The sequence below is a fragment of the Thalassophryne amazonica genome, chromosome 6 (assembly GCF_902500255.1).
Source record: "Thalassophryne amazonica chromosome 6, fThaAma1.1, whole genome shotgun sequence".
In the NCBI taxonomy this organism is placed as follows: Eukaryota; Metazoa; Chordata; class Actinopteri; order Batrachoidiformes; family Batrachoididae; genus Thalassophryne; species Thalassophryne amazonica.
Genome location: NC_047108.1, coordinates 101,637,801 through 101,653,328, shown reverse-complemented (window position 1 = coordinate 101,653,328; position 15,528 = coordinate 101,637,801). Strand labels below are relative to the sequence as shown.

The 15,528-nt window shown below is 43.1% G+C and overlaps 1 protein-coding gene across 3 annotated transcripts in view; it reads left to right on the top strand.

The window, feature by feature from the left end:
* Positions 1 to 15,528, top strand: part of LOC117512769 (IQ motif and SEC7 domain-containing protein 2-like) — a 143,463-nt gene that overhangs the window by 124,049 nt on the left and 3,886 nt on the right. For 2 of the 3 annotated variants that reach the window (XM_034172984.1, XM_034172985.1), the window contains 10 exons: positions 1,142 to 1,433; positions 3,413 to 3,730; positions 5,050 to 6,104; positions 8,926 to 9,087; positions 9,569 to 9,691; positions 9,825 to 9,991; positions 11,808 to 11,947; positions 12,899 to 13,024; positions 13,134 to 13,233; positions 13,333 to 13,494. In XM_034172984.1, the coding sequence (XP_034028875.1) occupies positions 1,142 to 1,433; positions 3,413 to 3,730; positions 5,050 to 6,104; positions 8,926 to 9,087; positions 9,569 to 9,691; positions 9,825 to 9,991; positions 11,808 to 11,947; positions 12,899 to 13,024; positions 13,134 to 13,233; positions 13,333 to 13,494 (2,645 nt within the window). Of the gene's footprint in view, positions 1 to 745; positions 997 to 1,141; positions 1,434 to 3,412; positions 3,731 to 5,049; positions 6,105 to 8,925; positions 9,088 to 9,568; positions 9,692 to 9,824; positions 9,992 to 11,807; positions 11,948 to 12,898; positions 13,025 to 13,133; positions 13,234 to 13,332; positions 13,495 to 15,528 lie in introns of those variants that run through there. The other variant, XM_034172986.1, reaches the window with a different exon arrangement.

The following is a 15,528-nucleotide window of genomic DNA, read 5'->3' as shown; positions in this document are numbered from 1 at the left end:
ATCACATAAAAACTGACAAATTAACATTCCTACAAGTACTTTTCCTGTTCCTTCTGAAGTGTTTTGCATGTTTTGTTTTGTTTTTTGTTTTTATTAACAGAATCAGCACAAACACGGGAAGTTCCTGTGATCCAGTGGAAATGGAGGGAGGGCATTATTCCAAACAAGTCCGGGACACTCGTATTGTCTGATACAGTCTAAATTATGCAAACCTTTAAATCCACACTCCCAACATTTTACAACTGGATTTCTTTTGCAGATGCTAAATACAGTAAAAATGTCTCTCCAAATTAATCCTGGCTCCCAAACAGCCCTGATCCTAGATTTCTGCCTTGTTGTGGGATAGGACACAGCTGACAGAAGGGGCGTGGCTTAAAAAAAAAGGGAGGAATTGTTGGCAGTTGTTCTCCCAAACACAGACTGACAACTGGGTGGATTTTGTCTGGGTAAAAGTACACGGCAGGACACCAGAGGATTTCTGGATTTACTTCAATCCTGATACATTTTGTGATTACTTTGACAACAGGATTAGTCACAGTTGGAATGCTGCTAAACGTGTATTGGTGATTTAGTTGTAAATCTCAGCTGGCTGCCTTTTTAATTTTTAAGTGTACCGCTCCATGTTGAGTGACTGTGGTTTTTGATCTGCCTCTTTTTCCCGGCTTGTCTTTCCCATCAGTATGCTGCGGTTCGTAAAGGAGTCAGCGGCTTTAGAGCCTCCAAATGTGATGCCATTGGTGTGTTTTTTGTGCCTGAGAGCAAACGGGACAGCGAGAAAAGGCAGTGCGTAAACTCAGTAGTATATTAACTCACCTCTGTGACTCAGTAAAAGGAAGGCATATATCTTGGAACGTCAGTTCACTGTGTGAAGAAGGAATGTCAGATCTGTGCTGCTTTGATGCTGGTTTGCAGGAGTAGACTTTTCTGCTGGCGATATACTTTAACCATGCATTCCCCAAAGAGATGGTTAGCTTCTCGCCGCACTAAACTCTACATGTGAGTCCTTTGAATGTAAACTTCCAATCCTGCATATCAGTAATAATAATGTTAAACATTTGTCCCATCTGTAGTTTCAACATTTCAAAGTGTTTAATGCAGTAATTTCGTGTGCCTGATGCCTTCTCTTGCTTTTCTCCTGTAGTGTGGAAGGCGAGTCTCAGTGTCCAGACACCAGCACCCACAAAGACGGCTCATTTATCCAGAATCCTTTCCTGCGTAGCTCAGAGCGTTACGGCGACAGTGGCAACACACCCTCTGGTATCAGAGGCCCTTCATGTGTTGCTGCCTCCAGTTCCGCCAGCTTGGCCTGGGCATTACGCACACGCCACCAGCCTGCCAGCGTAGCCCTCCGCAAGCAAGAGGAAGAGGAAAACAAGAGATGCAAGGCCCTTTCTGACAGCTATGAACTTTCAACTGATCTGCAAGACAAAAAGGTAAGAGGATACTGTCGGTTAGACAAGCATTTCTATTTATGTTTTTTTTACTTCATGATTAGTAACTATTGGTAGCTTAACTCCTAACCCAATGAGCTAGGTTCAAGGAACTTTATTGTCATACCAACTCACATTTCCATGTTAGCGGTACGAAATTTGTACTCAGGTCCCAGTTATTTAAAAACATTACATATAACCTATTAAAATGAATCAAAATAGTAACCAATATTACAACATTTAATACCAAATATAGATGCATAACTATGATATTGCACTAGGAATTAATAAAACCAATATTGCACATATATTGCACACAGGAAGGTTTTGCATATGGACAATTAAAATGGTTTAGTGCAGTCTATATATGATGATGTCAATTCTTATGGAGCACAGCTCGAGTTCAACAGCCTTACAGCCTCAGGGAAGAAGCTGAGCCTAGTAGTTCTGCTCTGAATGCTCCTGAACCGCCTGCCTGAGGGAAGGAGCTGAAACAGACTGTGTGCAGGATGGGAGGAGTCCCTCAGAATGCGGAGAGCCCTTCCCCTGCACCGTAATAAGTGGAGATCCGAGGTGGTGGGAAGGCTGCCCCCTACAATCCTCTGTGCAGCCTTTACCACTAGATATGTGCACACCCAGGTACCTAAAGCTGGAGACCACTTCCACAGCTGCTCCTCCAATATACAAGGGAGAAGGTTTCCTTGGTTTTCTTCACATTGATGCAGAGATTATCTCTGCACCACTGCACCAGATGTTCCACCTCCTCTCTGTATATGGACTCATCATCGTCCTTGATGCGTCCCACTACTGCTGTGTCGTCCGCAAACTTCACTATATGACAGCTAGGATGTCTTGCTGAGCAATCATATGTTAGCAGAGTGAACAGAAGAGGACTCAGCACACAGCCCTGAGGTGAGCCAGTGCTGAGGGTGATGGAAGAGGAGATGATATTGTAGATCCTTACAGTCTGTGGACGGTTGGTCAGGAAGTCCAAAACCCAGTTCCCCATTGTGGAGCTCAGACCAAGGGATCAGAGCTTCTGCACCAAGGTCTGTGGGATTATGGTGTTAAAAGCGGAGTAAAAGTCCAAAAAGAGCAGGCGGACATATGAATTCCTGTTCTCTAAATGGGTGAGAGCTGAATGAATCAACGATGAAATGGCATCATCAGTGGAGCGGTTCCTCTTGTAGGCATACTGGTGAGGATCTACAGTGACACCAGTGGAGTCTTTGATATGGGTCATGACCAACCTCTCGAAGCACTTCATAACTACCGGAGTTAAAGCTATAGGTCGGTAGTCATTCAGGCTTCTCACTGTGGAACACTTGGGGACAGGGACAATTGTGGCAGTCTTTAAGCAGATGGGGACAGCTGCCAAAGTCAGTGATGTGTTAAAAATGTCTGTCAGCACCTCAGACAGCTGGTATGCACAGTCCCTCAATACCCGCCCCGGAATATTGTCAGGACCTGCAGCTTTCCGGGGATTAATCCTCTGGAGGGTCTTCCTTACATCTGCTGTGGTCACACTGAGGGGTGTCTCATCAGGAAGTGGTGTGAGTCTGGTGCTGGGGGACATGTCCAAGTCCTCAAAGCGGACGAAGAACCTGTTAAGTGCGTCTGGCAGAGAGGGGTCCAATGGGCACTGTGCATCCCTAATATTAGCTAGTTGCTCTAACACAGTATTGGTCATGCTATCTGTCTGTGTCCTTGGTCAAGACACTTTTTTTTTGCATTGTCCCAGTCCACCTAACTGTAAAATGGGTACCTACTTCAACTGGGAAATTAACCCGTGATGAAACGGTGTCTTGTCAAGGTGGAATTGTAGACTCTCATCTACTTTATGTTACAGTGTCTAGGGGTAAACATTGGCACCAAAGGCCCTCAGGGCAGATATTGGACTTTCTTCTACTTCTTTATGAGCATTAGAATGTGATCCACATAGGATTTTCATTTTTGTGTCCCCTCTTCCATCTTTTTACCAGGTGGAAATGCTGGAGAGAAAATACGGTGGCTCTTTTGTAAGTCGCAGAGCAGCAAGGACCATTCAGACTGCCTTCAGGCAGTACCGTATGAACAAGAACTTCGAGCGCCTCCGAAGCTCTGCTTCCGAAAGCCGCATGACACGCCGCATCATTTTGTCCAACATGAGACTGCAGTATTCGTTTGATGAGCGACAACCTCAGCAGCAGGCTCAGACGCAAACTAACTTCACCCACAGCGTGGCCATAGGGCCTCCTCATTCCTCAGACACAGATCGCCCAGAAGACTACACCCACCTGGAAGACACCTTCTCAAAACAGGTTATATGATCGTGTGTTTTCTTTGTCTGGTTTCACTTAAGTCATCAGGTTTTTTTATGGCCTGAATGTATCAAAGGTCTATTCAACTAGAGAGAGACAACAAGCAAGGGAGGATGGAATAGAAAGCAAAGAAAAACCCTAACAAGACATCAAACAGGCAGTAAAGGTAGATTTGTCTAATCGTGTCAGGGTTGCTTACACCACCAGCTGTAAGCCCCCTTCTCACTTTCATGAATATGCATCCCAGAAGGCTACAGATTGAATCCTTGTCATTACCTTGGAAACCTAAGAGGTTGTCTGTGGTGAACCATATATTCCATCATCCTGCTATGGTTTTGTTTTAACTGTGGATAAATTTTCAAGATTTTTTTTTTTTTATTCCATCACAAACTTTGACTTATTTTGGTAATCTTTTGCAATTTCTTTGAAGCCCATAATGTTGTTGTTGTACATGCCATGACATCATTGAGAATTTTTCCGAAAGTGCCACAGTTGTGCCAAAGTTATACTACTGGGGTGCTCCAATTGTTTTTGAAGACATTGCTTGGTACAAGCCTGGGAGCGTTATTATGTCATCACTCCGTGCTCTAGATCAACATATTATGTCATCAGATTGCCCGCAAGCTCGGCATGTTACGACCTCCATCTATGCACCAGATCACATTTAGATTCTCCGGTCTGAGCACGTGAAATCACTGGACAATGAGCTTGTCCACTTGTGATGAACTATGGGTCATGATGCCTGCTGGATTTTTATTATATGGATGCCTACTTCTGTTCTCTCATATCAGTTCTTTGTGGGGGGTTTTTATTTGATCTTTGTTATTGTTAGCTTAGCCAAAGCAATTGGTCACCCCTCTAAGTCTGGTCTGCTTCAGGTGTCTTCCTAAAAAAAAAAAAAAAAAAATGCCCAAGGGAGTTTTTTTCTGAACACTGTTACCTGCATGCTTGCTTAGGTGGTTGGAAAGGTTTGGCCTTACCCTTGTGTAGTACCTTGGGTGACTTATGTTGTGTCACTACATAAATAAATTGAATTCAGTTCAGTTCAATTCATGGGCAATCATGATCTCCATCGTTTGTCACTGTTACAGACTGTGATCTTCCAGAAAGCATAGCTGTGATATTAAGATCAGGGCTTTTGGCCATCAAAACACATTGGCACATAATTTTTGTAGACAGACTATCCATCAGTTTAATGAAGTCCAGCCGAGGCACCGTAATAATGTTAGTTGTACTTCATGACATTTGAGAAGCAGCAGGAGAGTCACCTGTGTATTCAGACTAACTAACTCAACCCCCCTCTTTGCGCTTCCCTGCAGGTTAAGTCTCTAGCTGACTCCATAGATGACGCCCTCACCTGCCGCGCCGGCCGTGATGATTCCCAGGAGGGAAGCAGAGAGGGTAGAGGAATCAGTGAAGACTTTGGGGAGTGTGTGTGGAGCAGCAGTAGCAACCCCTCTTCCCAGAGAGGTTTGGGGGAAAGAGCCAGGGGTCCTGGAGGAGGACTCAGTATGCATGGAGACAGTACGGCCACCTCCTACAGCGATGTCACCCTTTATATGGATGATGGCATACCCTCTTCTCCTCTGTCCCTTGACCGTGCACCCAGCAGCACGGATACAGAATACTGGGGCCCAAGCGGAGGTGTCGGAGGACGTGAGGACAGCAGGGACACTGAGGGAGGGGGTAGCAGTAACAGTAGGCGAAGTACCCCTTGTACAGAGTGTCGGGACTATCGTCTGAGGGGCTCACACCTGCCTCTCCTCACTATTGAGCCACCCAGTGACAGCTCAGTAGACATGAGTGATCGATCGGACCGTGGCTCTCTGAGCAGACAGCTGGTCTATGAGCAAGAGCCTGGGGTAGGAGCTGGCTCCCCTCAGGGAACACTCAAACATTCTCCCAACAACAGCACACGTCCCTCGTCCACGGCAGCTGCCCAGGGTCAAACACGGGCTCCTGGGAGACCCATACCCACACATATCCCGCACCAGGTGACAACACATCATCACCATCACCACCACCCTATCCACCACCATCAGTATCCTGACACGCCATCATCATCTTCCTCCCCCCAGCAGCTCCCCACCACTCCTCTGTCCTCCTCTTCCTCCACTGCTTTGCCCCCTGGTGGCTTGGAACAGCCGTGCTGCTCCGATGGAGACAATGATTCCCTCAACTCTACGACCAACTCCAATGAGACAGTCAACTGCAGCTCAGGCTCCTCTTCTCAGGACAGTCTGCGGGAGCCTCTGCCTCCTCTGGGCAAGCAGACTTACCAGAGGGAGTGCCGCCATAGCTGGGACTCCCCGCCTTTCAACAGCGATGTGGTGCAGAGACGGCAATACCGCATAGGCCTGAACCTCTTCAATAAGTAAGACCAGCATGATCCTTGTAGTATGCATAGTTTTTACTGATGCCATTGCATCTTGTCCATCATGAGCATGTTTAACCTGTAATGGTGAATTCTGGAAAAAGTTACATGGCTGGTTTTTCAGGTTTTTATTTTTCTCAAATGGCAGATACATCCACAAACTACATTTAGGTTGCTTACATACAGTACATGAAGGATTAGCCTTTGAGTACTGCAGCAGTCCTCGGTGTCTTTAACTTTTACAGGCGTTTCAAATCAGCTCTTTGAAGATTCTCCAGTTTCACCACATGAACAGTTGTTGAGCACAGATACAACTCCAGTTTACAAGTACTGCACAACATTCTTGCTGCAATGCAAAAACTGCTAAAACTGTGATGCTGGTGATGTTGTCTGAACACACCAGAAACATGAACCAATTAGCAGAATCTGCCAGAGGCTTCATACTGTACTTTGTGTCATGGATAAACATCATACACACGTGTGCTTCAGTTCTAATCCTGACCACCAGAGGGCCAATTCTGCCAAACAGTGGATTTGCGCGAATTTGAAAAAAGACTTTGTGTGCCAAGACAAAACTAGACACAGGGTCACCTCACTAAAAATCTTAATGTTGATGTTAGGTGCACTGCAGCTCTGATTTTGTCCACCGGGAGGCAGAGTGTTCCAAATCCCTAGTGCATGCAAGTTTGACAAGGTCTTAGTGGATCACACTGTGATCCCACTTGCAACTGTAGATGATTAGGCCTTGGGCCAAACCCCTGAAAGTGAGCCTGTCACCACCATCTAGGGTGGCAACACATACTACCCATGAATTACTATGTATGTATCCCTAGATAATATTTATGCATGCCTACCCATCCCAGAGTGGTAGCTATAGCCAGGTAGGAGTCAATGAAAGATTCCACATTATTTCTCAGCATTAAGATTCCAAAGATATATAGTTTAGATTATCTATGACTGAATGTTATGGGGTAAAAACAGCAAAAATGGTTACAAAGTTCAATTTCAGTTAGCACAGGGGTCAAAAATTAAAGTTCCTCAGATTGTGGTGATTCAAATTATTGTTGAATTAACATGGTTCTTAGTTATCACGATGCAGTGTAGTGTCATATAGTTCCCTCCAAAAGCATTGGAACACTTGGTATTTCACACATTTTAATTAGTTTTTGCCATTTCAAATACAAAAAAACAAAAATTTCTAAAATTATCTTCCTTAAACTCAAAACTGAAAGCAAATATCTACAACTTGATATAAATTAATTAAACTATAAAAGCCAAGATGATGGGTTGCATAAGTAATGGAAGGCTTTGGTATTATACCTGTAAATAATCAGTTTTATTGCCATTTTTCTTCAGACAAGTCAGGGGATGGATACATGAACATCTCCAAGTCACTGAATATGACTTGGACTTTATGTACATCAGTTATGAAGAAAAACGAACAGTATGTCACTCTATGGTAAATCTCTGTGGAGAAGACAGTTCTCAAAAACTGAGTGACTGTGCAAGAAGAAGAAGAGTGAGGAAAGCCACCAGCACACCCAGACAACCCAGAAGAAGTTATAGGCTTCTGTTACTGTGATTGGAGAAATTGTCCATAGTGTATGTTTTGTATTTTGTATCACCAGTTATACAGCTTCATGATGAAGTGGTATAGAGGAGGATTTTCTTTCACCAAAACATCAAATCTGGGCTTACATTTCAGATTTACCTTCTAGCATATTGTAGCTGAACCTTCAGGTCTTTATAAGAAAATCCTCCTCTATACTGTGCACAGTGCCAAACATGCACTGTGCACAATTTTTCTAATCACAGCCACAGAGGCGTATAACTTCTCCTGGGTTGTCTGGGTGTCTTTGTGGTTTTCCTCACTCTTCTCCTTCCTGCACAGTCACTCAGTTTCTGAGAACTGTCTACTCCACACAGATTTACCATAGAGTGCCATACTGTTTGTATTTCTTCATAACTGATGTAAATAAAGTTCAGTGACTTGGAAATGTTCATGTAGCCATCCCCTGACTTGTCTGAAGAAAATTGGCAATAAAACTGATTATTTTCAGGTATTAAAGCATTCCATTATTCATGCAACCCATCACCTCGGCTTTTATATTTTTAATGAATTTATATCAAGTTGTAGAGATTTGCTTTCAGTTTGACTTTAATGAAGATCATTTTAGATTTTTTTGTCCAATTTTTGTATTTGAAATGGCATAAACAAATTAAATTGTGTGAAATGCCAAGTGTTCCAGTACTTTTGGAGGGCAGTGTACGTCATAGAATCCGGTAGATGTTGACCTTGTTAACCATTACTTTGGAGACAAGCATTCAACACATTCAAAACTGGGATGACTACCATATACATTATTCAAGTCCCTATAGATAGGTGACCAAAATGCCATATCAAACATTTTATCACCCTGGGTGGTCGTAACCAATCTATCTGGCTCACAGACTATATACCTTGGCAAGACCTTGCACAAACTTGAGGTTTGGCTCAGAGATTCAGGTTACTTTAAGTGTTGTCCTTTTTTAAACACTTGTATCAGTTTAATTATTTTGACAATCCAACCAGTTCCATCAGTTAAGTAGCCCTTTCAGTGTTCCTAGTTATTTGCTAGCACTGGGTAAACCTTGACTCCCTAAAATGGCAGCCAGACAAGAGATCATGATTTCAATTGAAAGGTTTAAATAAACTTGAATGCTAGGATGTGTTACTTGAAGTAACACATCCTAGCATATTAGCTCAGTAATTATTTTAACTGTAATTATATCACAAATCTGCTGAAGATAAAGTTCTTGTCTGTTTTTCGACAACTTACAGGAAGCCAGAAAAGGGGATCCAGTACCTGATAGAGAGAGGCTTTGTATCGGATACTCCCGTTGGAATTGCACGCTTCATTTTGGAGAGGAAAGGACTAAGCAGGCAGATGATTGGAGAGTTCCTGGGAAACCGACAGAAACAATTCAACAAGGATATTTTAGAGTGCGTACAGGATGCATGCATGTGATCTTATGCAGGATCTTTTTAGGGTGATTGTCTCACCGTATGAAATGGGAATAGTTAAGGCAAAAGGCATGACAAAGTTCTCTAGTATACAAATAATGAATGTTTGAGTTCAGTGGTATGAATATTTAATGAGGTGAAAGTTGGAATGTTCCATTCAACAAGGTGAAGCCGAGCTCAATGGAAGATTCCATTTTTCACCGCAGTATGCAGTGGTACAAAAGGTATGGAACCAAATTTGCACGCTAAATGCAACGCAACACAAATGGGATGAATACCCATGTCATGTGACATACAAAGCACCAATCAAATGACATGGATCCACTCAGCCTTTATATAATACCACATAAAAAAATGGTTTGCAACGCCATGTGTTGCGGCTTGTTTGACTTGTCTGTTGAATGTTACTGAGTCTCCAGAGAACAGAATTGATGGCATTGACCTCTGCTCTATGTTTCAGCTGTGTGGTGGATGAGATGGATTTCTCGGGTATGGACCTGGACGATGCTCTGAGAAAGTTTCAAGCTCAGATTAAAGTTCAAGGTGAAGCGCAAAAGGTGGAGAGGCTAATTGAGGCTTTCAGGTTTGTTTGTACGGAACACTGCTGTTTACTGTCAAAAGACAATAAAGCAATCATTTTTGTCAGCGGTCAGGACATTCAAATGTACTTGATTTGCAAAATCATAAAACATAATACTGCTCTGTTTCTCCTGCAGTCAGAGGTACTGTGTGTGTAATCCAACACTGGTTCGTCAGTTCCAGAACCCAGATACCATCTTCATCTTGGCCTTTGCCATAATCCTTCTTAACACAGATATGTACAGTCCCAACGTCAAAGCAGAAAGAAAGATGAAACTGGACGACTTCATCAAGAATTTGAGAGGTGCAGAACACACACACACACACAAGGCACTTTATATATAGGATAAACTCACAGAATACAAAATACTCACTCACTCACCTTCAACTGCTTGCTCCAATTAAGGGTCACAGGGAGCTGGAGCCTATCCCAGCTGTCATAGGACATGAGGTGGGCTACACCCTGGACATGACTCCAGTTTGTTGCAGGGCCAAGAAAGCATAATATAAAAGGCAGTATGCTGTGATCACATTCCGAGTTGAAGTGACCTAATATGACTAATGTCTCTGCATTACATGGATCAGGAGTCACTGACCCTGCTCTTATATCTGCCCTGCATGTTTTCCATGTCTCCCTGCTGCAGCCACAGCTGATTAGACTAGTCTCTTGTTTCCTTAGTTGTTTCCCTACTTCCTTAGATTTAGTTAATTATCAGTAAGTGGAGCAGGAGGGGTTGGAGTTCATTGTAGAGCCCTTCTGCTACCTGGGGATGTGAGTGGCTCTCATCAAGAGAGCACAACAGAGGATGTACTTTCTGCAGCAGCTGAGGAAGTTCAACCTGCCAAAAACAATGATGGTGAACTTCTACACTGCCATCACTGAGTCCATTATCTCCTCTTCCATTGCTGTATGGTATGCTGCTGCTACTGTTAAGGACAGGAGCAGACTGCAGTGTATCATCCCTGCAGCAGAGAAGGTAATCGACTGCAGCTTGCCATCCCTACAGGACCTGTACACCTCCAGGGCACTGAGGTGAGCAAGGAGGTTGTGACTGATCCCTCTCACCCAGGACACAAACTTTTTGTCACTCTCACTTCTGGCACAAGGCTGAGGTCCATCAGGACCAAAACCTCAAGACACAAAAACAGCTCTTTTCCATCCACAGTTGGACTCATAAACAATGCCAGAGACCCCCACTTACTCTGCCTCCCTCCCCCACTATCATAAAACACAGATTGGTCATCCCTGTACTGAAAGGTACTGTACATCTGTGCTCCAGTCACCTGTTTTTGGACTCTTCCCATTCCATTCCATTTTTATTGACGTTTTATTTATTTAACAGTGAATATAGTTTTGTCTATTTGACTCCTTTTACTTCTTATATAAGTGTTTTTCTTTTCCTGTTGTTTATGCACCAATAACACCAGATCAAATTCCTTGTATGTGTGAACTTACTTGGCACTAAATTCGATTCTGATTCTGAAAATGTAAGGCAGGTGATCTCTAGGAACAGAGATGATGACTCATGACATGGAACTTTCCTGTTTGTGTCGAGATAAACATTCCAAATCAGATTTTTTTCATGCCAAACAGAATTTGATTTAAAGTGATACCACTGCTGTGAGGGGTTATGTAAACAAAACATTCCACATCACTTTTTTCCATATGAGACTTAGTTCACTTGCATTTGTCGTGAATCAGATCATAATCTTTGTCAGTGAGTCTGCTGCAGGAATGTGAAAATCTGACAAATATGTGATTCAAGTCACTTCACCCAATAATGGGTACAGGCAATAGAAAACAGGTTCAAAATAATCAAAGATTTTAACACACATTTATGTAAAGGTCACATGTGTATCCATTTCTTGCTTTATTTTACAGTGCATATTCACACTTTTAATCAATATGTCTGGTCAATAATGTGACTGAAATATGTCAGAATTGTAAGGACAGTTTGTATGGTAATTTCATAGCTTTCTAACACGTCGTGCTCCCTCTTTTGTGTACAATCTTGAGAGGTAATCATTATTATTATTATTATTATTTTATTTCACATTACTGTATTCACCAATGTGATTTAATAACTGTAATTTTCTTCTTTTCCGTGTCATAATCCAAGGTGTAGACAATGGTCAGGATATACCTAGAGACCTGCTGGTTGGAATCTACCAGCGCATACAAAAATGGGAGCTTCGGACCAATGACGATCACGTGTCCCAAGTGCAGGCGGTGGAGAGAGTGATTGTGGGAAAGAAGCCTGTGAGTTTTCTGAATCAAACAGTGACCATGTAACATTTCCTACATGTAGGGTTGGGTATCGAGAACCGTTTTTTTCGTGTATCATTAAGAAATTATTCGATCCACCGACATCAATAGCCTTTTTGCTTAACAATTCCCTAATCGTCCTTCAGAGCGGCCGTTGTTTTTGAGGGTGTCGGGAAAATGATCATTTCTCTGCGTTGATTGCAGACTCTGCAGTAGGTCTGTAATCAACTGCTTCTGCAGCGCAACTCCACTTTGATTCGCTGCTCTTCAGAAGCAGCAAGTCCATTTCTTAACCCCTCATTAAAATATGTCAATCGTGAGTCACTTTTGTGTGGATTAAAGTCACCAACTGGGACTCTTGTCTTGTTGCAGTCACGAAACGAGAATCATCCTCCGTTGCATTCACACAGCTCCAAACGCTGTCTGGTTGGAATTAATAACTTCAAAGCGAATTGCCGCTTTAAATAAAACGACACCTCTTTCCAAACGCTGTAATACAGACAATAAACTACAATTGACTAAAACATTTTTTTCCTCCCAAAATGAGACGTCCTGGATTCTTTATCATTTACATCCTGATGTGAAGCACAGCTAGCTGCAAGAGTTCAGCTCAGACATATGGAAAGACATTCATGGATCCAACAAGTAGAGTTTATTATGTCCAGAGTTTAAGGATCCAGTGTCCAATTTCATATTTATTTACTTTAAGATTCAATAAAATGTTGTTGGCATAGAAAACCTGTAGAGCATACTTTTAGTACACAGAAAATTCAAAGAGGTATCAATAAGGGAATCGATAAGGAATCGGATTGATAATCGCAATCGATAATATCAATAAAATCTTATCAATACCCATCCCTACCTACATGCTTTACTTTGTCACCAAACAAACAACATTCCAGTACCTATTAGGTGTTGATGCTTGTGTTGTATATGTCTGCGTAGGTGCTGTCTCTTCCCCATCGTAGGCTGGTGTGTTGTTGCCAGCTTTACGAGGTGCCTGATCCTAACAGACCTCAGAGAACCGGAGTGCACCAGCGAGAGGTGTTCCTCTTTAATGATCTTCTCGTGGTGAGACTTGTATTCAACACTTTTTAAAGACATGGCAGATACATCCTCTTAATAAATCTACTTCAGTGAACAAATCCTGCAAACATGCACCATTTGTGTTGTGTATTAGGTGACCAAAATTTTCCAGAAGAAGAAAACTTCAGTAACCTATAGTTTCAGACAGTCTTTTCCTTTGGTTGAGATGCAAGTTCACATGTTCCAAAACTCATGTAAGAGATAATTTTCTCTTTGCACAGTTTCAGTAATTGTCTCAGTTCCCGTCTCTGGATAAGCCATGTGTTTTTTTTCTCTCTCTTGTCATTCCTTAGACTACGCTCATGGTATCCGTCTGACCTCAGCCGTCCTGGGTGGAGAGAGGAAGGTTCTTATTGTCTTCATGGCTCCCAGTCAACAGGACCGCACCCGTTTTGTTAGCGACCTCAGGGAGAGCATTGCTGAAGTGCAAGAGATGGAGAAATACAGAGTTGAATGTAAGTGCTCCATCTACTGGTGGTTAACATGGCTTACAGTTTAGCTTTTCAGCTCACTATATGTGTTCTATGAGAAAACATCAAGCCAGGAAAAAGTTATTTCTGTCACAAAACTGTCAAATGGAGCCAGAAATGTCTGTCTCTGTTCTAATGTCATGCCTTACATTTTCTCTGCGTTGGTGATATGTAGCTCTGTAAAAACTCATGTTGAGTGTGGTGACGACAACAACATTTTCCTGGCTTGGTGTTCCAAAACAGTAGCTGTGTTTAAGATAAATAACATCTAGATCACCTGCTTGTTTACACATCACTGGTTCCTCTGTTCATTGTTTGCATGGACTGGGTGTTGGGTAAAGTTGTGGAGTCCTGCAACTTAAGTGCCTTTGTCGAGGAAAGGTTCACTGACCTTGACTTTGCAGGTGATGATGTGGTCTTTGTTGAGTCATTGCCCTGATTGCAGCACTTCAGAAACTAAGTGAAGAGTCTGAGTGTCCGGGTCGGCAATTTTCCTGAATCAAGACTAAGATCCAGGCTTTCACAAATTTCTTAGACTTTGTGGTGAAGGTGTCAATCTTATTGAAAGGTTTGTTTATTATTTATTATTTCTAAGACCACAGTCATTGAAATCAAGATAACTAGGGGGAGTTTCTGGAGTTGTGACATCATTGGACAGAGGTGTTTGGTGATGCATTTGCAAGAGAGCAAAGGTCCAACTCTTGAGAGTCTTGGTGTGTCCACTGCTACTTTATACACTCAACAAAAATATAAACGCAACACTTTTGGTTTTGCTCCCATTTTGTATGAGATGAACTCAAAGATCTAAAACTTTTTCCACATACACAATATCACCATTTCCGTCAAATATTGTTCACAAACCAGTCTAAATCTGTGATAGTGAGCACTTCTCCTTTGCTGAGGTAATCCATCCCACCTCACAGGTGTGCCATACCAAGATGCTGATTAGACACCATGATTAGTGCACAGATGTGCCTTAGACTGTCCACAATAAAAGGCCACTCTGAAAGGTGCAGTTTTGTTTTATTGGGGGGGATACCAGTCAGTATCTGGTGTGACCACCATTTGCCTCATGCAGTGCAACACATCTCCTTCGCATAGAGTTGATCAGGTTGTCAATTGTGGCCTGTGGAATGTTGGTCCACTCCTCTTCAATGGCTGTGCGAAGTTGCTGGATATTGGCAGGAACTGGTACACGCTGTCGTATACGCCGGTCCAGAGCATCCCAAACATGCTCAATGGGTGACATGTCCGGTGAGTATGCCGGCCATGCAAGAACTGGGACATTTTCAGCTTCCAAGAATTGTGTACAGATCCTTGCAACATGGGGCCGTGCATTATCCTGCTGCAACATGAGGTGATGTTCTTGGATGTATGGCACAACAATGGGCCTCAGGATCTCGTCACGGTATCTCTGTGCATTCAAAATGCCATCAATAAAATGCACCTGTGTTCTTCGTCCATAACAGACGCCTGCCCATACCATAACCCCACCGCCACCATGGGCCACTCGATCCACAACATTGACATCAGAAAACCGCTCACCCACACGACACCACACACGCTGTCTGCCATCTGCCCTGGACAGTGTGAAACGGGATTCATCCGTGAAGAGAACACCTCTCCAACGTGCCAAACACCAGCGAATGTGAGCATTTGCCCACTCAAGTTGGTTACGACGACGAACTGGAGTCAGGTCGAGACCCCGATGAGGACGACGAGCATGCAGATGAGCTTCCCTGAGACGGTTTCTGACAGTTTGTGCAGAAATTCTTTGGTTATGCAAACCGATTGTTTCAGCAGCTGTCCGAGTGGCTGGTCTCACACGATCTTGGAGGTGAACATGCTGGATGTGGAGGTCCTGGGCTGGTTTGGTTACACGTGGTCTGCGGTTGTGAGGCTGGTTGGATGTACTGCCAAATTCTCTGAAACGCCTTTGGAGACGGCTTATGGTAGAGACATGAACATTCAATACACGAGCAACAGCTGTGGTTGACATTCCTGCTGTCAGCATGCCAA